The sequence below is a fragment of the Tetrao urogallus genome (assembly GCF_951394365.1).
Source record: "Tetrao urogallus genome assembly, chromosome: 13".
NCBI lineage: Eukaryota > Metazoa > Chordata > Aves > Galliformes > Phasianidae > Tetrao > Tetrao urogallus.
The window spans coordinates 6,185,302-6,210,565 of record NC_136826.1 but is presented as its reverse complement, the minus strand read 5'-3'; the positions used below and the strand labels follow the sequence as shown (position 1 = coordinate 6,210,565).

Here is a 25,264-nt window from a genome sequence, read left to right as displayed (position 1 = left end):
GCCACATATTTTTTAGCTGTGTCTTGACTTTCAGCTGTGTAGCTGCAGTTAGAAGCACAGCATCATTCTCCTGGGACTGTGCATAAAGCTGGTGAATTTCTAAGGGCACTTCAGTTAGTGTGTAACAGGAGCTTTTAAAAATATCACAGATGCGTGAAAAACGCCGTGTAAGGGCTATGAGAATCAAAGCTCTTTTACTGCACCTTGTTTACCTGTTTTAAAAGCCATTCAGGTATCCTGACGGATAGTCACAGATCCAGTCTTTGCTTGCAGCCAGTGCTGAGTTGCTCTCCCATGGCATTGTCTGTTTTCTTGCCACACTGACTGGCAGTATGATACAGGGCTGAATATTTTTATTACACTCTTTAAGAGCACAATAAAAAGAGAGCTCTTCAGTGAGCTTGCAGAACTCAGAAGAGATTAATAAAAAGGCTTGCACTTCCAATTTTGTAGAATGAAATCATACAACATCATGAAAAGATCTTTATTAGGACTAGATGGGGCAGGCAAAGCTGCTCCTTGTGGAAGCTTTTTCCTTTTCTCATGACCTGAAAGAGCTGTATCCTTCAGAGAGAATGTTGAGGATGGTGCAGCTATGCTGTTTCCAGCTCTATCCTACGCCATAAACCTGAGCATAGGTTTAGGGATTTCTGGAGCACTCAATGCTCATCTGTCGCCTTCCATTTTCCATCAGCATTCATTCATTATTGTGTGCAGCTAAGTTGCCATCTGATGTGTGAACAGTGGCCTTTGCTAAAGGAAGCTGTTTTTTCTCAGGCTCAGTCCAATCAAACTGATGACCACATTGCAACATCTTCCATGTATGGGGTACTAACAGAGCTGCTATTAACAGTCTCAAGAGGAGGACTTTGAAGTGACTGATGGGGAGACCTATCTGCATTTGCACCCTTAAGACAAGATTTTTCTGTTTGTATCCAGGAGCCACTGCTATATGGGCTGTGTCGTCAGATTTATTTATTCAGTTTTGGAAATTAGCATGGAAATTAACCATACAGCTGCATTGTGTTACAAAAATGAGAAGAAGTAGTGCTTAAGTGTGACTTCTTGCCAGACTTGAAAGAAGGAGAATAAATATTCAGAGGTCTGATGGTTCATCAGTTTGACAAAGTGGACTTGAATGTTTATTTGAAGAAACAGTATTATTTGATATATTATTCACGTAACACCAAAATGTTCTAACTTGATGAAGGTTAGGTGCATATTGCAGCTGTCACAGAACAGAACTGCAGAAGACTCTCTTTTGACAGCAAAATCATCTCTGACTAATCTTGTCATGAAGAGATTTTAAAAAACAACATAAGACTGTTATGTCAGTCAAGGACAAGGACTCTGTTTGAATTAGTGTAATGTGAATCAGGCAATAAATGCCTAGATCATTCTTGAAGTCATTTTTGGTGCCTTGTGCCTCTGACTTAAATGATCTCTTGGACAAAGACAGGAAGTATGTTGAAAGCTAAAGGGATTGTCACTGTTTTAAGAGCATTCAAGAGTGATTTATTGTGTTTGTCATTTCCCTTAGCTTCATGTATCCCATCAGTCTTCTTGCTAGCAAGAGAAGAGGCCCGAGAAGCCAAAAGTTAAAGTACAGGGTGTGATTTATTGGCTTTCTATAGACAACAGAAACTGGAAAGGAAAAGTGACATTCTTGGTATTTGTAAGCAGAGTGCTCAGTTGTACCTTGTCTGAAAGTTTAGAATGGCTTTCAGAAACAGCTTTACATCAGTCTTCAAGAGTAAGTATATCTTATTATTTCATATTCACTTTGAATGATAGCCCAGAACAATAAACTCTGTATAGTCTCCCTTTTGTATATAGAAATGAGCATTATTAATTATCTGATTTCTGTGAATTTCATCTTCACTTCTGTCTCTCAGTGAAGAGTGGTTTGAAAGTCCACAAACAAAAGAACTGAGATCCCACTCCCCTTATGCCTCTTATGTATGCATCAGATCCATCATCATCCAGATGTTCTGTGACTGGAGACATGGTTACACCACAGTTCTTCACTCCAGGGAAAGTGAGATGGATGGATGGGTCAACCATAATCCCCCCAGCTGAGATATTCTGCAAAATAGCAGTTAAAAGCTGAGACTGCCATTTTTGCATTCTTGTTCTTTATTCACAATCCCTGGCCACTTGGTAAACATCCTTGAGCACAGAGTATGTACTCCTCAACCCATAGCAGTAGCATCACTCAGAAGCAGAGCAAGACTTCAGAGGTTCCCAAGGATGCAAGAAGTGTTTTCAATATGCTGGTCTCTCCTGGATATTGGAGAAGAAGGTAAGGTAGAAAGAAAAAGGAAACCAAAGTTAAATAGTTTCAGCACAGACATTTCTCAGGTTAGAAAGGAAAAAAATAGAAAATGTTTTTAGAAGTTTTTATTAACACTAATAGGGTAAAGTAGGCATGTGTTTAAAAATACTTGTGAATGACTTTTAAAATTCTTGTGTTCGCTTTACTTATCACTTTTTTAATATAAATGTTAAACATTCACTAGGGAGAATAAACTCAACCCTTTAGTTAAAAGTCAGTATCTTCTCCATTTCAGCTAAAGCCTGCGAGAGCTCCCAGCGTTCATCTGCAAGACCTGTAACTTGCTACCTGCAAGAGGACATAAGTCTGCAAGACTTGTCTCTAAGCAGTTCTTAGCCTGAGTGGTTTTTCAGTGCTCCTGTATGAGGAGTCTGTTTGGCTCTGGGAGAGCAGTTAGCGTGTTGTGGATTAACTGACCCTCTCTTAGTTGCACACTGTAGCATACTGTCTTTGGAATCTGAATTGTGCCTGCTTAACCTTTGCAACACAACTCAACTCTGAAATATTTGCTGGGATAATTCTACGTGAATTTATTTATCAGCTGCATTCTGCTATCTGCTAAAATACATACTGATTTTTTTTCTTTTCCTGCTAGAAAGCTCTGTGCTTTCGTTTGGGCTTGTGTTCAGGCTTTGACCCAGAAGAGCTGTTCTGGGGTTGCTGGTAACAGCTTGTCTCCAGAAGCACTGTTCAGCAGTTCGCCTTTATTCAAGGCTGGATTTACACCTGCACTTAAATCCTGCTGGCAGAAGCCATAAATACAAATCTATAGCTAAACACACATTTAAACACTCTGAGAAGAGATGAATTTAATGTCAAGCTTAAATATTTTGTTAATTGCTTCTTCTGTGTGTGGGCACCCAGGATTTACTGGGTCTTACCTTCATCTTAGAATATACAGGACCTCTTCTCTTTAAATGTTTAAACCAGTCCAACATAAATTCATGAAAACTATGAATCTTGATGGAATGGTAGCAGGTTTTTGGCACTTGTGCAGTCTTACCTTTTGCTAGCATTCACATCACAGGGGACTTACTAGCTGCTACAGCTTGAACTCAGTTCATGTCTGCTACCATCAAGACATGTTATGAATGAGAGACCTTTAGTTAAGATTCATGTGTCATCGTCACTTAAAATATTCTAAGAACAGATTAAACAAAATTCTGTATAATTTAAGGCCATATGTTCATCTGTGGAGGATCTGGAGTTTGTTTTATCCACCAGCAGAGGGATTGAGTGATTTGGGTAGCACCAGGTTTTCCTGAAGGACTCTTCCAGCTGAGCTAGTGATCTTCTAATGACAGAAATGACTGGATTTGCATCAGTGCTTCACTGTTTGAAGTAACATACATGTGAATAGCAGCTGTGTTTTCATAGGATATTCATCCTGTAATTTCTTGAGGGGAAAAAAAATAAAAAAAAACACACAGAAAAATATGATCTCTTGGAAGTGCCTGATGGAGAATGTTGAACTACAGTCTGTAGTTATGGCTGAGTTACCCAGCTTCCCCTCCAGGCTTCTTTGTTTCATTTTTTGCTTTTTTCTCTGTTGCAGAAAGTACTTAATTAACGGGATGAACAACCATTAGGTGTTTACCCTCTGCAGTTCATGCTTTAGCAGCAGAATGTAAATAACTTTGCAGTCATTAACAAGGTTGAACTTTAAAAAAAAAGTGCTAAGAAAGAGTATTTTCTTATTCATCTCACTGTTCACAACGCTGCACACTTGAGGGGCTGGAATTTCTTATGTAGAATATCAGATCTCACAGGGCTCGCTTGCGTTCAGCAGCAGGCTTCAAATGAGGCCACAGATAGTTTCTCTCTTCTGCTTTTGAGCTAATTTAGAAATGTAACTCTTTTGAGTATTTCCGCTGGAATTTCAAACTGATACAACAATCACGTTTCCTTTCTTCTCCTTGGTTAGAAAATGGAGGCAGAATAGTTTTTCTGTTGCATGGAAATGCATCGTGCTACTCGTGCAGGCTCGTCTGGAGGATTTGGAAGCGAAGGAAAACAATATGCTCCCCAGAGCTGTGTCAGTATGGGCTAAGAGGGGCACAGACCTGCACAGCCTGGCCTCATCTGCTCACCTGAACTGGGGCTGTGTGTGTCCTCAGAGACATCTTCACCCTGATGACTGCCCCAGGGAGAGAGCATAAGGCACTTGGCAGGACGTGCAGCGAGTGGAGAATGGCAATGGCATTTATCTTTTTCATGATATAATTAGATTCACAGGAATCCTACATTTCTTACAGAATTAGCTAAAATATATACTTAATGCCACTACATCAGACACTGCATTTACCCAACTGTCACGCAGACTGCAAAATCCAGCTCAGTTTGTGTGACAGTCTGCCTTTTCAAAGCCAGAATAACTTTAATTGTAAAGGACAGCACAAATAATAATACCCTCAAACACAGGAACCTTACAGCTATGCAGCTGCCACATTTTGGATAATTACTATGGAATATAGTCATAACATAATACCGTAATATAGTGTAATTTAATGTAGTGCAATATAATGTTTATAATAAGTAACTTATAGTATATAAAATAGCAATAACCCCAAATGCAGCTAACACTTCAAAAAGTGTTGCATCCAGCTGCTGTGTTTTGGATAGTTGCTGTGGGGTATAGCACTAATGGTGAAGTCTAACTTATCAATATAAGTGTCAGACAGGGAGACCAAAGTTAAATTTTATGGCTCTCATGCCACATTTGGCTCTCAGTGTTAACCTCACTGGGAGCTGATGTAGCTGACTAACAGAAGAACTCGGTCCTGCTTATTAACGCAGGGCTCTGCAGTTACAAATTAGTGCTTATTCATCTATGAAGAGCATTCACTATCGCTGTCTGCAGCAAGAGTACAGAAAAGAACTCCAACAAACTCCAAACAGAAGAGCCTGTTGGCAGCCGTCACGATAATCAGAATAAACGCAGAGAGATACTGTGCTCAGCCCCTGTGATGTCTATCAGGGAGCTATTTCAGATGCTCCCCGAGGCATTCACATCTCAGCCCATCTGTGTCTGATCCTAAATTACTTCTGACTGTGAGAGATAAGGGATTTCCCCATAGATAAGGGGAGGGGGGGTGGAATATAATTTCTGTGTTTGATATTTATATTAATGGCACAGCTTGCAGAAAGCATTTAATTCCCAAGAAATAAAATTTAGGTGACATAAAAACATCAGTTAAGATTAGATATTAAGAAAAAGATACTCCATCCAGCAGCTGCTGTTTTCCCTTAAAAACATTCCCCTTGGTAGAGGATCAGGTGACAATGAGTATGATGAACATTGAGAATGAAATTCTCTAATTGCACAATCCAGATGCAAGCCAAATGTTACAGCCTGGCAGGACTGAAAGGAAAAAGGGAAAGGAAAGAACACAGAAGACTTCATACTGCAGTAGTTTCTGCCCTCAGTAGTTTCCCAACCATGAGTGAAGTTGCTGATCTCACTTCTTGAAAAGATGGAGTAATTTATCCCCATTTTCAGAGGCTAGACGAAGCGTCTTGCCCACAGAACAGCGTTGTCCTCACAAGGAAGGTACTCTGAATTGCATCTTATTGCTCACTGAATGACTGCATCTTCAGCTAAGGACAGGTTCTTCTTGTCAGATAATGAGAAGGAGCCCTGCCTGTTAGCTGCTGAAGAAATACAGAAATACAACTCATACTCGTCTTCTCAAACAGAGCACCTGGTACAGAACATCTGCCACTGACTGTGGACCACCTACAAAACTGGGACAATGTGTAATTTTTCTTAAATGGTCAAGATCTCCCCTTTTCACTGTGCAGAAACTTTAACTGATATCAAATCCTGTCACATACGGTATGTTCATGTGAAATGATAAAAGACTGTGATATGCAGTATTTCTACCTACAGCAAAAGAAAAGGCTTTGAAAAAAAAGATGAAAAACGTCTTTGGGACCATACTTACATTGAGACAGAACTTATATTCAGGAAAGGCCTTCAAATAACTGATACTGGAGAAGTCAGCTTGCTTTTCCAGATCTCAGTTTCGCCTATTTGCAAAATAAAAATAAGGTTGTTTCCTAAACTTTGTAAATAAATTTTAAATTATAAATGAAAACAAAAGTCCCACAATTCTATTACAATTTCAGGCCATTTCACACCTAAAAAAGGCTAGAGATGAGCTTTTCCCTGTTTTGAATGTTATGTGTATCGCTATAGCCTCACTAGTGCTGGACAGTCTTTAAGGAGCTGAGCAATTAGTGGTTTAGCCAACGGGTTCTGGTAACAACACCTAGAAACAAAGATGAGACTGACATTTGCAGTAGTATGCAGGGAAGTAGCCAGATAATTGCAGTGTTTCTGCAGGTTGAAAACACTGCATTTCAGCCAGCTGTAGTCTTTGTGCCATGTGGAAGCTAAGCTGTAGTATTTACTAATTTTAACACTGTGATTAATGAGTTTTACTAAGACGAGTTAGTGAAATCCTGCATTGGTAAGTGCTTAGACTTATCTTTAATAATGGCAACATTTGGTGGTTTATGACATTAGGGGGGCTTTTTTGAGTGTGGTGTGCTTAAATTTCCCCCAGGCCATTTTTAGTGATGTTGAGATGGGCTTGATTGGAAAATGTAATGGCTTTTTCCATTTCCGTTGCCTTATGCCAACCTGATCTTTAAAGCTGTGCTTTCATGATGTGTGAATTTCTCTCCATCTGAAGAACTAACATCAGATGCAATTTGGAAAGCAGATTTTATAAATGAGCTATTAGGCAGAGAGGAGGCACTTTTAAGATGCTCACAAGTTGCACAGCAACCAGAGGAACATAGTCATTTGATTTCTCAAATGACTCTGACTTTGACTCAAGGGAAAAACAGTTTGTTCTCCCCTTAAAGGTTTCTATCATATGTGATAAAGAGAAAATGCGTATATACATTTTTCCCCTCAACAAAAAGTTGTGTCTCATCTCTGAGAAACAGCAGTATCTGTTACCATGCAAATGACTGCAGAACACGAGCGGTCACAGCTCCTGTTTGTGATCTTAAATGAAAAAATACTGCAGTGTAGCCTTCCGTATTTTCTTGCTTTTAAACCTAACGTCCTGACCGTTCTGAAACAACAGATTAAAAAACAAACCAAGTGAGAATCAATGCTTGATGTTCTTTTCAATTTCTGTAGAATTGTTTCTTTCATCACCATCCCCAGGTCTCGCATTTCACCATCACACACTTTCAGGTAGTTATGAGCAACAGGTCTTTGCTTTTTCTGGAGTTCGTCTGCATATCAGCTACTGTCCAGTTTCTGCTGTATGTGTAAGTTAATCCCAAATCAGATGCACTTTTATTTTCTTTTCTTGTGCCCACTTGTGTTGTGTCGCTTCTATGTAAGGTGCAGCAACCACATTTACCGTAGTAATAACATGTAGATGTCCAACTTCAGAAATGCCTTCTATGCCTCCTGGAGATTTTGTTTTCGGTAATAATTTTGGTCAGTCCATATCTTTGAACTACTAAAAGCCAAAAGCAGTGTGATTCTGATACAGGCAGCCTGTTACAGCGTTTAAGATACATTCACAAAATCAAAAAATACCTGCAGAAATGAATGGTTTTGTCAGACTTTGCCTGACTTCTGTCACATACTATTTTGTTTTCTACAACATTGTTCACACCAAAAATCTGTTCTAGGAAAAAATAGAGAAATACCAGAGATGCAGGAAAAGTTGTTTGGTTGATCTTTTCCCCTTCCTCTGTACATTGTTCCTGGTGCTGATCCCACACTGCGTTCAGGTCCTGTGGGAGCTCTAGAGAAGTGCCTTCAGATACTACTTGCTGTCAGAACAGCAGCTTGGGACTCCTTTGCTGACTTGTGCTTCAGGATCAGGTCCTGAGGGACCCCAGCCATGAGTTCTGCTGCCATCTTTCCTCTGATACTGAGCAAATCTTGTTTTTTCCTTCTGTTCCACGTTGGTTTCCCATTTTGAACATGGCAGTGATAGTGCTCTGCCGGTATAGAGTGCTGAGAATTGCATATAGAAAGTCCCTGTGCATGCTAAATAATGCTAAGCACTTCTGGCAGCGAGAGAATCTTTAAAAGATACAGGTGTGTGCTGAAACTACCTTTAAGAAGTCTCTGTTACACCAAATGTGATCTTCAGGTAACTAAGAGCTATGGCAAATTCTGGGCACAAATCAAAGGCGTGTTAAGGACGACCATGTATCTGTAGCCCTGGCCTGTGTCAGCACTGTGGGGAACGGTACCTGATGGGAGCTTCTTCCAGGGTTGAACACTAAGAAGGAATCTGGTATTTAGAATCCGGGCCCTTTGCCACCACAGATCTTCCTTCCAAGAGCTGCTTTGAATTATGGGGGTGAAAGAGTACTTTGCTGATAAAATCTGGCTTCTCTGCTGGGGGATGTAGAGCATGTTAGCACTACATCCCTCACAGAGAACCCTTTTAAATATGTATGAGCCAAGTGTAATAAACAGTAGTATCATCTTCAGGTTGCTCAGAGGTTTCTTCTTGATGAATGCTGTTAGTACTACAGTCAATTGGAAGTGTGATTCTTTTGATACAGCCATGTCCTGTCAGAGATGCTGTGACAGGATTGTTTTTGTTGATAGCTTTATCCATGCTCAAACAGTTGGTTATTTTTTGTTTGTTTGTTTTAAATGTAATTAGAGCAAAAATAACAGATATCCTGAAAACAGAAGTTTGCTTTTAAACTTGCAGAGCACAGTCAGAAATCTGAGTTTAAAAAGGCTGAATTGCTGAAACTGGAAGTGACCTCTGGGTCCAGCTGGTGCCACCCGTGCTCCAGCTCTAGCAGGGCCACAATAGCAAGGTGCCCAGGCCCATGCTGAGAAGCCTTTGAAGATCTCCAAGGAGATTGTGCAGCCTCTCAGGGCAACCTGTGTCATTGCTTAGCTTCATTAATATGGGTTAAAATTCCAATACGTAAATGCAACCTTCTTGATCTTGCAGATATCTCTAATTAGCTGTGGGTCTGAAAAGTTTAGGAAACCATGGGGCTGTCTAGTTATAATCAAGAACATAAGTCTTCTGGCATAGGCCAGAAATATTTTGGCTTGAGTCTGAAATTCCAAGGGTTGTTAGGTATTAAAACAGTCAGGAGTTACAACCTGAGCACTTCTTGTATGGAGTCACCGAAATGCAATGTATCACCAACACAAAGCTGTTTTATTTTACAGCGAGAAAGTAAACTTCCAAATGTCATTTTTGCTGCTGTGATCAAAGGTTTCTTTTTGCTTCTGTTTAATCTCTTACATTTTACAATTGCTCTCTTCCTTAATAAAGAGACACGTTTACAAATGTGCTGTCCTGCTTCTCAGCAGATGTCACCTGGCTGAACTTTGCATTATTGCATGCTGTCTCATGCCCAGCTCAGCCCACACACACATATGCTGGAGTCCTTGCACAAAATCATGTGCAGCACCCCACACAATTTGTAGACATCTTCTCTCCCTCTCTCTAACACATGCACACATGCACACACTTGGAGCATTCCATCTTTTCCCTCCTGACTTCTCTTTTAGTCACTTTTTAAAGATGCTGACAGTGATTTGTTTGAGACTGTCGAAACCTAAAATGTTCTGAAAGGAAAACCATAAGAAGAGAAAAAGCTCATAGTAATTTTAGTTGTATCACTTTTGGATGAGGCTTTATATATCGCGAGTACCTGATATACTGAATGATGATCCAAATAGAAAAGATCTCTTAGAAGAAATCTGAAATCCTGTGTACAAAAGAAGAGTGGAGTTCTACCCCATATCCAGCCCAAAGTTTTGTATAAGATCTCTGTAAGATAAGGAAGAGCATACATGAAGTATGAGTCAGTAATAAGCTTTCTTTTTTCTTCCTCCTCAGTTTGTTGCTCAGCCAAACTGCCAGCAGCTACTAGCAACACTTTGGTATGATGGTTTTCCAGGCTGGAGGCGGAAACACTGGGCAGTAAAACTCTTGACCTGTGTCACCATCGGACTGCTATTCCCTGTGCTATCTGTGGCATATCTGATTGCACCGAAGAGCAGGCTGGGACTGTTCATTAAAAAGCCATTTATAAAGTTTATCTGCCACACCGGCTCATACCTAACCTTCCTCTTCATGCTCCTGCTGGCATCGCAGCATATCGTCAGGACTGACCTTCACATGCAGGGACCGCCTCCCACCATCGTGGAGTGGATGATCCTGCCCTGGGTTCTAGGTAAGTCAGGAACACAAGAATGCTTGACCTGCAGTCTCCTGCCTCGCACCCATGGCAACTGTATGGAGACTTAATGTCAGCATCATCGTCATGTAAAGAGATTTGGCAGCCAGCTTCAGTAGCTGCATGAAACAGCTGGGCTCCTTCTGGTACAACAGATCTTGTTGGCCTAGGGCTCTTCTGCTGTCCCTTTTGCCATGTGACATGCCTTTAGAGATGACCCTGAGTAAACCTGAACAGACACAGCTCTCTTCCCCGCTTCCCACATCATCTGTGCAAGAATTAGCTACTGGGCCATGGTAGTATCAAATAAAGCCACCTGAATGTTAGCTTCCTTCTGCTGGCTGAGGCATGGCAGGGGGCAGAGCCAAAGGCTTTTGCCTTCTCGCTGATGTGCTCTGGCAGTCAGCACACAGGTACCTGCCCTGCTTGTTCCTGGGCCACAGGATAGCAGAGAAGGGAAGATAAATCTCATTCTGCCTTATGCCTCTGTGCTGATATACACTGAACAAATCAGTATCAATCACTCCAGTATAGGCAGAAGAAGGGGTATCTAATACAGCTGGTTGAACCTCAGGTTGTTACCTGTTCTGGCTTGGGCAAGAACTGTGGGGTGCCTGGACCCCAAAGGCAGGATGCACGGGTGAGGAGGTAGCAAGGTGAGATGGGAAAAAGTAAATAAAGCCACTGGAGGAGAAGAGCAGAGAAGCAAATTTAGGTGCATTTTTGGTAAGGTGTATTTATCCTTTCAAACTGAGCTCAAAGGCAACAGAAGGTGAAAACCTAGGATTCTTAGGAATATCATCTCTCTTCTCCTTAGGCCCCCATCTCCTTTGCTCTGCCATTGGCATGTAGCACCACTGAGAGCTGAGGTGATACTATGAGGCACACTTGGGGCAATGGTTTTCATGCTCTCCTGTCCCTCTTCCAGCCTTTCTGTGCACTCTAGCTCAGTTCACAACCCCCAGCTAGTTATTAGTGAGCTGCAGTTTTATGCTTGGGGTCAAGGGCCTGGAAAGCCATGCTTGTGCTGTTGTAGACAGCACAGTAAGGGGCATCTCTCTCAGCAAACCTCCATCTCCAGAGCTCTCCTAGTGGCTCCTCACTGCTTCTTATGTGTCCACCTCTACTCTCCCTGCTGTTGCCTCTCCTGGCCTAGCGCCAGGACCCAGCTCTTCCTTTCTGTGGTGGCTCAGCAGCAAACGGGTTCTGTGCTGAGTGGACTTCACTGCGCCAAAGCTAAAACTGCTGATGGGAAATGTGTAAAGAAAAAGAGTTGCAATCATGCTCACAAATCACTTTCCATCATGACCGAGGGCATTTTGTTCTTTGTGTAGCTTCATTGCAACTTAAAAAAGGTAACTCAAACCTCATTATCTCATTAAACTAAGTTATGGCACTGAAATGTATGTGCAGGTAGAAACTTCAGAATAAGCTGAGAAAACTGAATGTCTTTTCTGAACTAAGGTGATTTCTTCATTTTATCCTTTACTTCATGGTTTAAATTGAAGGAAATGGTGGGCACTTCAGCAAAATTGATGTGCAGATGAAAGGATAATCCATACAAAAAAGCCTTTCAGAATAGCCTGCTACAGTTTTCTATTCTTACTTTTGAGTTCCTTTGTTTCAGATAAATAGGGATATTGTGGGATTGCTTATTGCATGGAGAAATTAGAACAGTTTCACCCGATTAAAGGTAATTATTTATGAAATATCTTCCACTACAAAAGGAGAGAGAGTGAACAAGCACACACAGCATTGCTGTAACTATAGCAACCAGCAGTGATAACTCACTATAAATACAGTGTATGAGTTCTTCAACAGACTCTTCTCCATTGATTTATTCTATGTTTTTGTGTGCATGCAAAGATTTGGAGGCAGCTGTAATAAAATTACCTTATTGGCCTTGACATTATGCTTGTCTGACCATTGACCTGCTGACTGGAAGCTGAAGGGCCGAGACTGATATTCGGATGTTTGCAGCGGTTCATTTCAACATTATCTGCTTTTCAGATTGAACTTTCAGGTCCTAAAAATGAATTGGGAGTGGCATTTCAGTGACCACTGCAGTATTCGTGGTTGGGCATGGGTAGATATTTGAGTAACTGCAGCTGTAGTACAGCTTGATGTGTATTTTGTTCTGTCTCTTTTCATGTGCATTTCAGGTCTTCATTCAAGGATGTTGTAAAGTGGCTATTTCAAAACATTTGAGAGCTCTAAGGATGTACTCAGAAACATGGTGACCTAGGAGCTTACCTGCCATTCACTTTTAAATTGGGCTTAGGTTCTTAAAAGTACTTAAATAGATTTTAAATAAAGGGCACATAAGTTACTTATAATAAAACTGTTATGCCAGGTAGCAGTCTGATAATGAGCTATGGAAGCTCACTGTTTTACCCCTGCAGCAGCAGAGAGGTAAAGTGAAGGTTAGCAAATGCTACCAATTATTACCAGAAGGCATTTCAGAGTAAAGAGGATGGGCTATCGCCATAGCTTTGGGAATAAATTCTCACCTCACAAAACCCATACCCGTGGTTGGCATGATGTGACTCACTGCTGAGAGATATGATGCCAAGCTGCAGTGCCCTTTTTCGTGCTGAGCTGTACCTTTTAGTTTTGTTTTTTTTTCTGCCTCCTCCCCCCCCCCCCCCAAATAGTCCCTAGGCTTTTTGTGCCGCAAGATGCATACATGCACTGACTGAGTGTAGTGAATAAATTCACTTCTTTCATCTCTGCTGTGGTGTTCCCAGGTCAGGGAGGGAACATACTGGTATGCAGAAGCTGGTACACTTGTGTTGTATGTTCTGCAGAGGAGGTCAGAAAAAATCTGTACTGTGCATCTGAGCCACAGATTACTGTAGAAGCAGACAATACACTAAAAACTATACCAAATACAGTGATTTAAATACTTCATTCGTATAAAACAAATTTCATCTGAGTCAATCTACTCATGCTAGTTGCAATTAACTTCAGGTAGTTACAGCTAACTTCAGGTTTCAGATAGTGTCCTTGTGTTTGTATCTGCAGCCCTACATAGGAAATGTAGGTCTTTCTCATCTCTCTCTAGATAGCATTCCTAATGAAGCTAAAATGCCTCATAATCAGCACAGTTTTACTTTCTAGAAGACAGAAGGAATGAGGCATTTTTTTCTACACAGTTAATTTATAGTTGTACCACATCACATATACACAATGCTTTAATGGAAAATAATACCTTTCTCATGACAGTGAACTCTCTTTCTTTCAACAGGTTTTATCTGGGGAGAAATCAAGGAAATGTGGGATGGTGGATTCAATGAATACGTACATGACTGGTGGAATCTGATGGATTTTGCAATGAACTCCCTCTATCTTGCAACTATCTCCCTTAAAATTGTTGCCTATGTCAAGGTACAGTAACTTGGGAAAGAGAATTTGTAATTTGTTTGTGAGAACTGTGGTATAGAGGATAGAAACAGTCAAAGCACACAATGTCCTGGTATACAGGATAGAAAGTCAAGCACACAATTACAGACGTCTAAGAATTGCTGCTACCGCAAGTGTTCAGATTTGAAAATTCACCTGGAAAGCTTATTAATTTGCGTAGAGAATGACCTTCCTTCCCATCACTACTCCTTGACTAATACTGAATTAGATTGTTTGGGCACTGGGTGGAAGTTTCCCCACTTGCTGTGCATTTTGTAGCTACTTATTGCCCACGATACCTTTTGTTTTCCATGCTGACATTGGATCTCTTTCAACAATGCTAAATTTCATGAAGGCGTGATTTTTAAATAAAGTAATAAAGGAACAAGAAGAATAGGGTTATCTGAAAACATCTACAACCAAGATTTACAATCTGTAGTCACTGAGACCCATGATCTGTAGATTACTTGTCTGTGAAAAGTCTGCTGAGAGCACACCTGCTTGTAGGTGGCTTCCATCTGATGTAAAGTAGTCAGCTTCTCCTCTTGAATATACATTCAAGGTTTAATCTGTAGGCAAGAAAATGACAAAGCAACATGCTGGAGCTTTAAAACTGTATTGTTTCAGGGCCTGTCGAAAATCCGGAAGGCTGTATGGTAGTGAGTTAGTTTTTCAAGGGAAAAACTTCAAGACAGTTGCTACTCTCTGAAAAAGCAGCTCTGTGACAGCATCAAAGCAAAAACAGGTCACATCTTTTTTTCCCGGCATTCAGAACCAGTGAGGAAATTAGAGACTTGAAAGGCTGGTCTTTAATCTGTGAGCAATACAGAAAATGCTGAAAATTGTAGCATTCACAAACAAATCCTAAAATGCTAACAATCTTTTTATTTCTCTCTCTCACATACAAATTACCAAAAGAGCTGTGCATCCACAAACTTACATGGTCACACACTGAGATTTAAACTTACAGCCAAACCAGACATACAAAGGAAGTACAGTTTCATTTATATACTTTGTAAGGACTACAGAAACACACAGACTAACTACAAAGAGCTGTACATCAGCACAAAAAAGAATACAGAATAATTACAGGGATATATCCGTTTGAGTGCAGATCAGTGCCACTTGAATTAAACCTGGCTAACCTAAGATCTGCTCTTGGTAAGGACCAATGTCAAACAATACTGAGAAGCGCTTAAAACCTTCTACAGTGGTAGCTCTGAAACAGCATGCCCACAGAAGTTCTGACCTATGTCAAGTAAAGGTTGCAGTATGCTCTGAGACACGAGGATTTAAAACATTGATAATGGCTTCGAAGTCTTTTGCAACAAGACTTGTAAAGGTTTTTGCTATTTGTAGAACAGCCCAGGGCTGGAATCGGCTGGTATATATGCCAATATACCATAGTCTAACATTTCTTAGCACTCCAAAGGATTACATGGACGTTTCTGCCTTCTGCCAAATATCAGGAAAATAAATTGTATACTGACGGTTATGTTTTCCATCCTAATTTTTATGTGGATACTTTTTTTCCCCTGATTTGACTGGTTTCAAGTCCTGGCCTCAATATTGTTCTGTAACAATGAAATCTTCAGTCTAATTATAGGATAAAAATACTTTCTTAATCAGTTTTCGTTTTCTGCATTGAATTATCACATAATGAGGAAGGATAAATATGCCTGTCTGTTACAACTTGTTTGAACTACTCTGTATACTTTGTTTTTCATCTTCTGAAGCCTAAATTGAACAACTCTAGCCTTTTCATTAGGTAACTCTGAAATCAGTTTCTCTGCTACCTGCAGTTGACAGTTCAAAAGTGATTGTTGTTTTCCAAGCAAGGAGCCAAAATACAATCCTAGCAAATTGCTTTAAAAATAGATGTGAGATGAGGACCTCTTCACAGTCCTTTACATGCATCCTATCCTGGCACAGAGCCCCAGGGCTGATGTGTCCAGTCAGCATGCAGAAGGAAGCTGTGCAAATCTTCCCTCCAGGAAGAGGAGGCTTGCTGATCACAGCTATCCACTCCCACTGTTGATTATTGGCAGAAAAGTTTAAAATGTCCACCTGTTTGTAAATGTTTTAACACCCATCTTCAAATCAAGTTAACAAGCTCAGGCTGTTATGTTCATGAAATAATGAACAGTTTGGAAATTTCAGAAGCAATCACATGTCACATTGAAATTCTATCATGTCTCAGTGCCCTCATATGGAGGAACAGTTTAAAACTATTGTTTTTAGTTGCCTCCTTGAAAAAAATGTGAATTCATGTATTGCACCTTCAGATTTAAATGGGAAGTCCCTAGAAACTCATCTGCCAGTGATATATTGATACCATTTCCTTTTAAAAAGTATTTAAAAAGTTTTTAGAGTCCTAAACATTCTGGCTACAGTACTAGCGATACAATCCTAAGTACATTATTGCCTTTTTATGTGTTAAATCAGCAGAAATAAATGCTAAAAAAGATAAATAATTCCTCGATGTTAAAATGTCTTGAACTCCGTTCTCTACTGCCAGAGAAGTTGTGTGTTTACAACCGGCTCTTTCATGTTACCTATTTACATCTGGCTGCATCTGGCTCAGATAATGCTTCTGCTTTTACAGCTGCGTTACAAACCAAGTTAATTTTATAACTGATGCACTCAATTGTATCCAGTATTTTGGCTGTAATTATGACCTCTGCCTAAGCAACTTTCCTAAAATTGCCACGGCAAATTAACTAATAAGAAAATTAATGTGAAGAACATGTTTTGGTTCTGGGCTGTTGGCGCTTTTTTGGCAGAGGGAAAGCATTCACTTCTTATGTTCCTTAGTTCATTGCTTGCCTGCTTCTCTCCTTTCTGTCTCTCTCTCACATTCATCCTGGAATAAGCAATGTTTCAAAGGTATGGTAGTATTCAAGAGGAAAAAGAAAAAAGGTAATTGGAAATGATCTGTACCTACTAAGGAGCAGTCAGAACCCCTTTAAATATTATAAGAGAAGGATGTTATATATCAGTGCAAGGACCTGAATTACCCACAATTATCCAATTCCAAAGACCTGTTATCAAACTTTAGCTCAGTACAGCCCACGTACCAGAAACCCCCAGAGAAAAGCTGATATCCCAAAAATATCTCTAGAGAACAGTCTAAATCTGTAGGGGATCTCATAAGAATTCGTTAAAAAGCTCTGTTCTGATGAACTCAGCTTCAATCGTGAATCCTGACTGATAGTGGGATCCTGATACTTTGAATTGAAAAGTACTTGTTGTGTCTTTGTCTGGTCAATGTTTATAGGTAAAGCATTAGTATTAGCAGGTTTGAGTTTCAAGTTTACCTCAAAATGATTACAACGTAATTCACTTTTATACCTGTGTTATTTCTTTCAGTACAACGGTTCACGTCCAAGGGAGGAATGGGAAATGTGGCACCCGACTCTCATTGCAGAAGCCCTCTTTGCAATATCCAACATTTTAAGTTCTTTGCGTCTCATATCCCTGTTTACAGCAAATTCACACCTGGGACCCCTGCAGATTTCTCTGGGACGCATGCTGCTAGACATCCTTAAATTCCTTTTTATCTACTGTCTGGTGCTTCTGGCTTTTGCCAATGGACTGAACCAGCTTTATTTTTATTATGAGACCAGTGCCTCGGAGGAACCCAACAACTGCAAGGGGATCCGATGTGAGAAACAGAACAATGCCTTCTCCACGTAAGATGTTCTTTCCTGTCTGATTTTGAGGACAACTCTGACTGTCCCCTGTTCTTACCTGCCTTTGCATGCTGTGTATCACTGCACCAAAAGCAACTTTATTTATTCATTTGTAAATATCAGGTGAGCTGCTTGACTGTGCAGGAAAGGTGTGAGTTAACTGGGGCAGACATTCTGCTGAGCTTTGATGTCAGAAAGCCTCTTAGGTCTGGAAGTGAGAGACAATCATTTTAGTTCTGGTCCAGAGAGTCTCTCTGCATCATCCTGCAACTGAAATGTTATTACTGCTGCGTTCAGTTTTGGCATGTGAGAAAATAGGTATCCTTTCACTGCAATAACTGTTTTGTCTTATTCTGAGAGAAAGGAGGGAAAGCTAAACAAAATGTAGAAATCAAGAGATGAACGTAGGAAAAAGCTGTATTAATAAATAATGTGGCAGAGCAACAACAACAACAAGCTCATCTAGGCCATTTTTATCCACACATGATGTTGCAGGCTCCTCTGATTCCCTTGCAGCGGGGTGAGACTAAAATCACATCAAAATCAATTTTGCTGCAAATACTAGTACATTACTGAGATGCTGGCATGGAAATTGCTGTGATGACAGCTGGCAGGGCTGAAAGTGATAGCACATGCTGAAAAATAACATGAATTGTCTCTGTGATCTATTTGTTTTAATTACTAATAGTGGGAATAATTATAATAATCAGCCCCCCTCCAATTGTTCTTGCTGCTTGCATAGTACTTAACACACAACAGGAAGAGAAATAAATAAAGCACCATCTAGAAAAGGGCCTGAGCCCTGCAAGCAAGCAAAACAAAACTGTTGTCCACCACGTCAGGCAAAATTAAATAAAACTTGTCATCATGCCCAGTAATTCTCCACTCTTCTTCAGCTGAAGGCTGGAGGTTAAAAAAAGGATTTGTGACACTGCATTGTTATCAAAAGCAAAGACAACTTAGGCCACATGACTAGGTTGGAAGAGGAAAGGCTCTGGTACTATCCTGTAGGCTCCATTCTTACAAGAAGAGGGAGACTTTCTAAGGATGAAGTCCAAACTCACAAGAGGTGTCCTGGTAGGCCAGATGTGCTGCTCTTCTCCACTGCAGAGGAGGAACACCACAGACTTGATTAACTTTCTCATTAAACTCATCTATATCTGGAGGAAGTGAATGGAACTGCACTGTGCTAATGAAAAACAGAATTAAAGACTTCAGTCTTTTTTCTGTCTTAATTGCTTTGAATGCTTCAAAAATGCATTGTGCTGCCCTTGCAAAGGAGTTAAATAAGATGCTATTTCCTTATCTACATCTATATTGATGCAGTAGCCAGAGGGAGAAATGCTTGGCAAGCACCATGTTTGTTAAGTGACAGCTTCTACCTCAGGAAGGGTCAAACCCACAAAATTTAGGACTGGAGTCTGCCTTTCCCCAGAGCGACAGTGAACAGATGTGTTCCAGTTCTGCACTCTAGTTTGGACCTGTCTCCATTACAAACTAGTTTTCAGTGTTGGCAGATTAGTGAAGGAAGCAACAAGAGGATCTGACTAAAGAAAAAGAGCATTTGTTCAGCAGGAATGAGAAAAAAAAAAAGATCCGTAAGTCGGTAAGAAGGCACAACATCTTTGGAACTAGAAATGACACAGAACCACTTAACAGAAGGAGTATGGATCGGCTTCAATACAAACCACAATTTCTCCCACCCTACCATTCAGTTTAAGCCCCCTGCCAAGGAGAACAGAGCACAGGAAGGAAATTGAGGGGGCTCAGCCTTTATGACAGAGGTTTGTTTAAAACAGAATCGCAGTGGGAGGGGATCCATTAGGACTGAGGTCTGCTGGCAGGGGACAGAATGCTCTGCAGTTACTTTTTTGTTGGAGCCTCGCTTAAGAAATTTATTTAACGTATTCTTAAAAGTTTAAATAGTCATTATTAACACCCCCAGTACAAGCTGACATTTGGCCCTTGAGCAGATGCACAGCATGGGTGAATGGCTAAGAACGAGCAACCTGCAAAACAGAAAATTACACCGTTGTGCTGGAGAAAGCAAGCACGACTGCAGTGAATTCAAATCAGAGATGGTGTTGCCTCAAGTTTGCTCATAGTTCATCCCTAATGGAAGAAAAAATGTGAAAAGCTTTCAATCAGTCCCCTTTGATTCCTACCAGCATTTCTAGGCAGTCACACAATAAGATCTAATTTTGTAAGGGAAGGAAAAGCAGGGCATTGTTCGTGTTTGTACAGCTTGTTTAAAATGTGACACCTTTTTACTGCTGCATTATTTCCTATTGCTCCCGGAGGAAGGGTTTAATGTTTTTTTGGTGTGGAAGTGTTCGACATCACAAACATAGATCATGGAGAAGCAATATTCCTTTGTGATAGCAATGAGGTGAAGTCATGAATAATTTAAGTTTTATGCTCTGCCCTAACCATCCTTTAGAAAGCGGAGTGCCTATTGCTTAATGTAAATGTATGTTTAGCACTGTGATCCTGGTAGATGGAGAAAGGAGAGGATAGAGGAAGAGGAGGAAGGGAAGGAAGAAGCCATTACACCTGACTGTCTGGGAGGTCGTTCTCATGAAGGGTGAAGCTGACAGCTGGGATCATTTCCCTGCAGTGACTGCAGGAGGCTGGGAGAGTTCCTGGCAGAGATGGGGGCACCTGTTCTTCCTTAGCTGCTCAGGAGCATGTTGGAGCTCTGAGATTTCTCCTGTTTGCTTGAGGTCCAAAACATACTTGACAAGAGAGTGCAGTTGTATTACCAAAATTCTTTTCTTAGAAGTAGTATGAGCCTCACCTGAAACACTTAGTGAAAGAGATTGTGGTTCTCACCTGTTACTAAACAGGGACAAAAGACAAAGTCTTATTTCTATTCAAAATTGCAAAAACCAGGTGCTGTTTACACCTGCTTTCTCTGTGTACATGCCTACATGCAAATATATTGGGTGCAACCTGGTCCAGTAATAGTCGTGGTTATAACTGTGAATTCAAGGCAATGCACAAATCACATAGAAGGTTTATTTCAGTTTCATATAACCACGACAAGAACCTCAGTTTCTCCTGAGCCTACACTCCAATCAGTACTTCTACCACCAGTAGTTAAAATAAGATAAAAGACAGTGACTACTCCACTGTTCATAACAGCAAACTGCTCAGCATTCTTTGCTTAATCCTTATTATACCATTACCTCGCTTATTTAATAAGCCCAATATCTTGACTTCTGGGAGAAAGGATTTTTGCTTTAAAGAATCTTTGTGATTTTGGCCAGTGAAAACCTACGTTCACAAAACATAAAGAAACTAAATCCCCATGTAAAGCATGGTGCTATGTATGGAAAAGATGCACACAGAATTCAGGAGAATGGATTCCTGGTTTGTAACGTATCTGAATTTACTTTTATTGATTTTTCTGGTAAGAGCATTCAAAAATATCCAGTGACCCTAGGCCAAAATGGAAACTCTTAAACAGGCATATAAATGTCATTTTTTGATGATATAAATGCCACATTTTTGAAAGCCAAAACAAATGATGCCCAAATAGAGCAATTATTTAGATTGCTGATTATGTATTTGACGTGATTGCAAAAGGTCACTTGTCTGGCTGAAGCAAACAGAGACCTGGGATGATCTCATCAGCTGTAAAGCATGGGAGGTCAGGTCTAGTTCCTCTACGGATGGAAGACTTCAAATGAAGAAAACCTTTCAAGCTGAATTAATGTGATGACTCTCTTTCATCTGAGTCATTACTGATCAATTGTTGCAGCATGATGTTGAGGGCACTGCACTGTGGTGGGTGGGAGCTACTCCACAAACAAGCCATCACAACCAGTGTTTTTGGCCACGTGCAGTGCTGTCAAATGGGGTGTTAGAACACTGGCCTGGTTCACTTGCAGTCAAAGTAATGACAAGCTATCAGCCTATCCTAGTGCAGAGGTTCAAGTGGATGTGATTTCTTGCATCTCTCACCTTTTGATTCGCTGTCATAGAGCACTATTTAACTACTACGGTCATGCAGAACTAAAGCATGGACTTTCTAAGCATTTAGTTTATAGACATGTTAATGATGCATGCACTGCTTCAACAGTTATATCTATATGTAACAGCAGTAACACTAGCACTCTGTGCCAACTTTAATTAAAGGGAATATACTGTGTTTGTTCTTGGCATGTATATAGAGTAGGAATAGAACCTCAGGTTTCTTCGTGGCGACTAGGCTGTTGCATCTCACATGGATATGGTTCTCAAACAGGTGGTGAATTTTATTGATGTGATAAAACTCTTGCAGTCATTGGCCAGTGGGTCCCTGTGGCTGGAGTGCATACAGAATAAAAGGCACTGCTGAGCTCTGTACTGTACTGATGCTCTCCAGCTCCTGATATTGGTGTATTCCCCACCTGATGTCGGTGCTCCCAGTGATGGAGTGCTTCCAGTGCTACCAATAGACCTCTCACACCAGAGAGTCCTCAGAGGACCACACTCCTCAACAAATCCAGGGTTCCTAAAGGCATTGATTTCCATTTCCCAGAACCAAGTAGCCAAGTAAAATTCTGTTTGTTTGTTTTTCCAGACTTTTCGAGACCCTCCAGTCTCTCTTCTGGTCTGTGTTTGGACTGCTGAATCTCTACGTCACCAATGTGAAAGCCAGACATGAGTTCACAGAGTTTGTTGGGGCCACTATGTTTGGTACCTACAACGTCATCTCTCTTGTTGTGCTGCTGAACATGCTCATAGCCATGATGAACAACTCCTATCAGCTCATTGCTGTAAGTTATCCGATTCTCTCTTTGCATTCATTTTTTACTACATGCCTAATCTGTATGCCTGGCCATGTGTTTCTTCTGGGATGCTGAGGACTGCTGCCCCCATTTCTTGACAAAAAATGATAGGGATTTCTGTTCACTAGCCTGAATCATGCTCGTGGAGGACATTTTGCTCTGTTATAATGTTTCTTATCTGGAAGAGGCTTATCACTTGTGTTCTGCCCTTGTCTTCTCTTGTAAACTAACTTCACCAATCACCCTGTCCTTAGCGACTGACTACTTAGGAGCAAAGAGGGCACAGAAAGGGAAACCTTCCCACCACTTCCTAACACATTTGGTTCTAACTTGCAAAATTTTTTTTGTATATTTTTTGCTTCTCTCCTACCACTGCTTTCTCATTTGAAGGGATATGTATTGGGCACCCAACGTGCAATTTCTTATTCCGTAGTCTTCCCACTGAAATTAGATCATTTCCATCTGGAACTCACAACCAGTCTCCTGGCAGCTAACTCTGTAAACCTGTAATGTGAGATTCCTGGGTAGCCTCAGTGCTGGATGGATCTGAACTGAGGCAGCTCATGGCTGCCAGTTGGCCGTGGAGCCATTTTCAAACTTCAAACTTTATCTTCAGTCAAATGTTCAGAATTCTACTCTGTTTCTCTACTGTAATTGCATTCTGTGTGCCTAAAACCAATCAGTACTTTTATACTTCATTCTGTCAACAGATAGAAAACTAAAGCAACATGGCTCTGCATTTTAAAAGTCTTCAGGTGAACTACTTAGAAACAATATGGAGCAAAGCTCAAAGTTGTGTGTGCAGCACTAAGGTAAACAAGTGGGTGCTTCCAGTTCTGATGCCTAGTAGGGTAGGCTTAGAGATAGTGAGCTCATGAAGAGGTATATCACCCGTGACAGAAACAGGTGTTAGGAAAATCATTAGGAAAATTCCTCAGAAGGACAGCTAAAGTAGAAACTGCCTGCTCTGCATTCTACGACTGTTGAATTTACTCTAGAACAGGATGGAGCATAAAGCAGGAGAAAAGAACAGCACCAGCTCTGCTTCTGCTTCCATTCCCAGTTTCTCTGGGTAAACGTATGGGTGAACTCTTTTGCTGGCTGGATGCAAAGCAGAGTATTGCGTCGTCTGTTTGAACAGCTTACACAACAGCTGGTGAATACCTGCTTGATCCATGTGGCTCCTAAACACGGTTATTTGGTCAAACTGAGTACAAACCCAGACAAATTGGTGATATTTTTGAACATCTGATCTTTGCCACATTCAAAAAATGAGAGAAAAACTGGCCCCTTGACCTTCCAAACAAGGAGGAAAGCAGCTTAGCACAAAGGCATCACTCCTTTATAAGTCCGCTTCAGTGCTTAAAGAGCCTTCTCTTTGTTCACTGCTACTCATCACATTCCAGGGAGACTGGAATGAGGGGCGGAAAACAAAGATGGTTTCTTCAGCATTTTCTCCCATTCCCCTTGCTTTATTGTCATCAGATAGGCTTGTCACGGACACAAAACCTGAACCTTGGACTGGCCTAATAATGAACGTATTTGTTATTCACCAAAATAGAAACCACTTGTCATTCTTTTCCCAGAATAATTTGAGTGATGCAGTGAGACAACCCCACACGACTTAGATCCATCACAATAGTGGCACATCTGAAAGTATATCTGGGAGACCGGTGTAACAGGTTGGAACCACGAGGCAGAGCCTAGCAAACAAGCAGCTCCTCACAGTAGTGCCGGTGGGAATGCTACAGGATGCTACTTTTTTGACACTTACCCTGCCATACTGCAATTGCTACTGAGAGCAGTGACCTTCAGGAAAACAAGAGACTGTCAGACCCAGCCCCTGCTGGCACGTTGCACTGAAGCTTTGTTTTCTGAAACTGATGTTCCTGTGTGCTCATAACGTTCTCCTGGAGACAAGTTTGCTTCATGTGCTTCTAAGGGCAAATATCAATTAATTTCTTCACTGAAGCAAATGAATTGTTAATAAATGCTGAGCTTTGCAACCGTAGGTCATTCTTCAACCTCCTGTAGTCTACCCCCCTCTGAATCACAGTTGGGCAGGTTGCTGAACAGGGCGTTTCCTCCTCCTGATATTTATATCACACTGAATGCACATTGAGTGATGACATTCCAAGGAGAGAGGAGGAGAAGGGACATGTCACCCTTGGAGTGGGGTGAAGGCCTCCTAAAATGCAGCAGGAGAAAAGCTTCTACCCCATGCAGGGCTGCAGAGAAAGAAAATAAGCTAAGGATCAGGAATGAGAGTGCCTCATTCCTGATCCTTAGCTTATTTTCTTGTTGTATGTTCATTTACATATGCTGGAGCAGTCAGGACACATCAATTAATTCCACTTGTTAATAGGCCAGTGGCACTGCTGCTGTGTGAGCATTCTTTCTCCCAGAACTAAGTCTGTCAATCACTTCACAGCAGCTTTTATTCTGGTTTGCTTTTCTCTACTGTCTCATTGTATGGGAACTGCTGAGTCACTGCCTGAACCTCTGATTGATCACCTGAGGTGAGCCATGAGCCAGCCAGAGGAGCACAGGTGAAGGCAATTCACTGTGCTGCCACCCATCCTGGACCTATTTAAGAGCTGGCTACCAGTAGGGTAGGATCTCTGCTGGTGATCTGCTCTGCTGGAGTTTTGTAAGTGAGTCCAGGATAGGGGTAAGCTTTCTATCTATTCTCTTTTTGTTATCATAAGCTGCTTTGTAACTCTCTTGTTTATTTTGTAATTATAACATCTTAATATTTGTTGATTATACACTCATCTATCCGTGAATTTCTGCTGTGAAGTTAGAGGAAGTAGACTCTGGGCTGTTCTTTCCCTGCTCTTCATTATGCCTGCCCAGTA

The 25,264-nt window shown here is 40.9% G+C and overlaps 1 protein-coding gene across 1 annotated transcript in view; it reads left to right on the top strand.

Moving 5' to 3' along the window:
• Positions 1-25,264, top strand: part of TRPC5 (transient receptor potential cation channel subfamily C member 5) — a gene marked incomplete at both ends in the record, with an annotated part of 61,641 nt that overhangs the window by 21,358 nt on the left and 15,019 nt on the right. The window contains 4 exons of the mRNA XM_079542037.1: positions 10,198-10,534; positions 13,785-13,924; positions 17,309-17,631; positions 22,199-22,394. Coding sequence (XP_079398163.1) covers positions 10,198-10,534; positions 13,785-13,924; positions 17,309-17,631; positions 22,199-22,394 — 996 coding nt within the window. The remainder of the gene's footprint in view (positions 1-10,197; positions 10,535-13,784; positions 13,925-17,308; positions 17,632-22,198; positions 22,395-25,264) is intronic.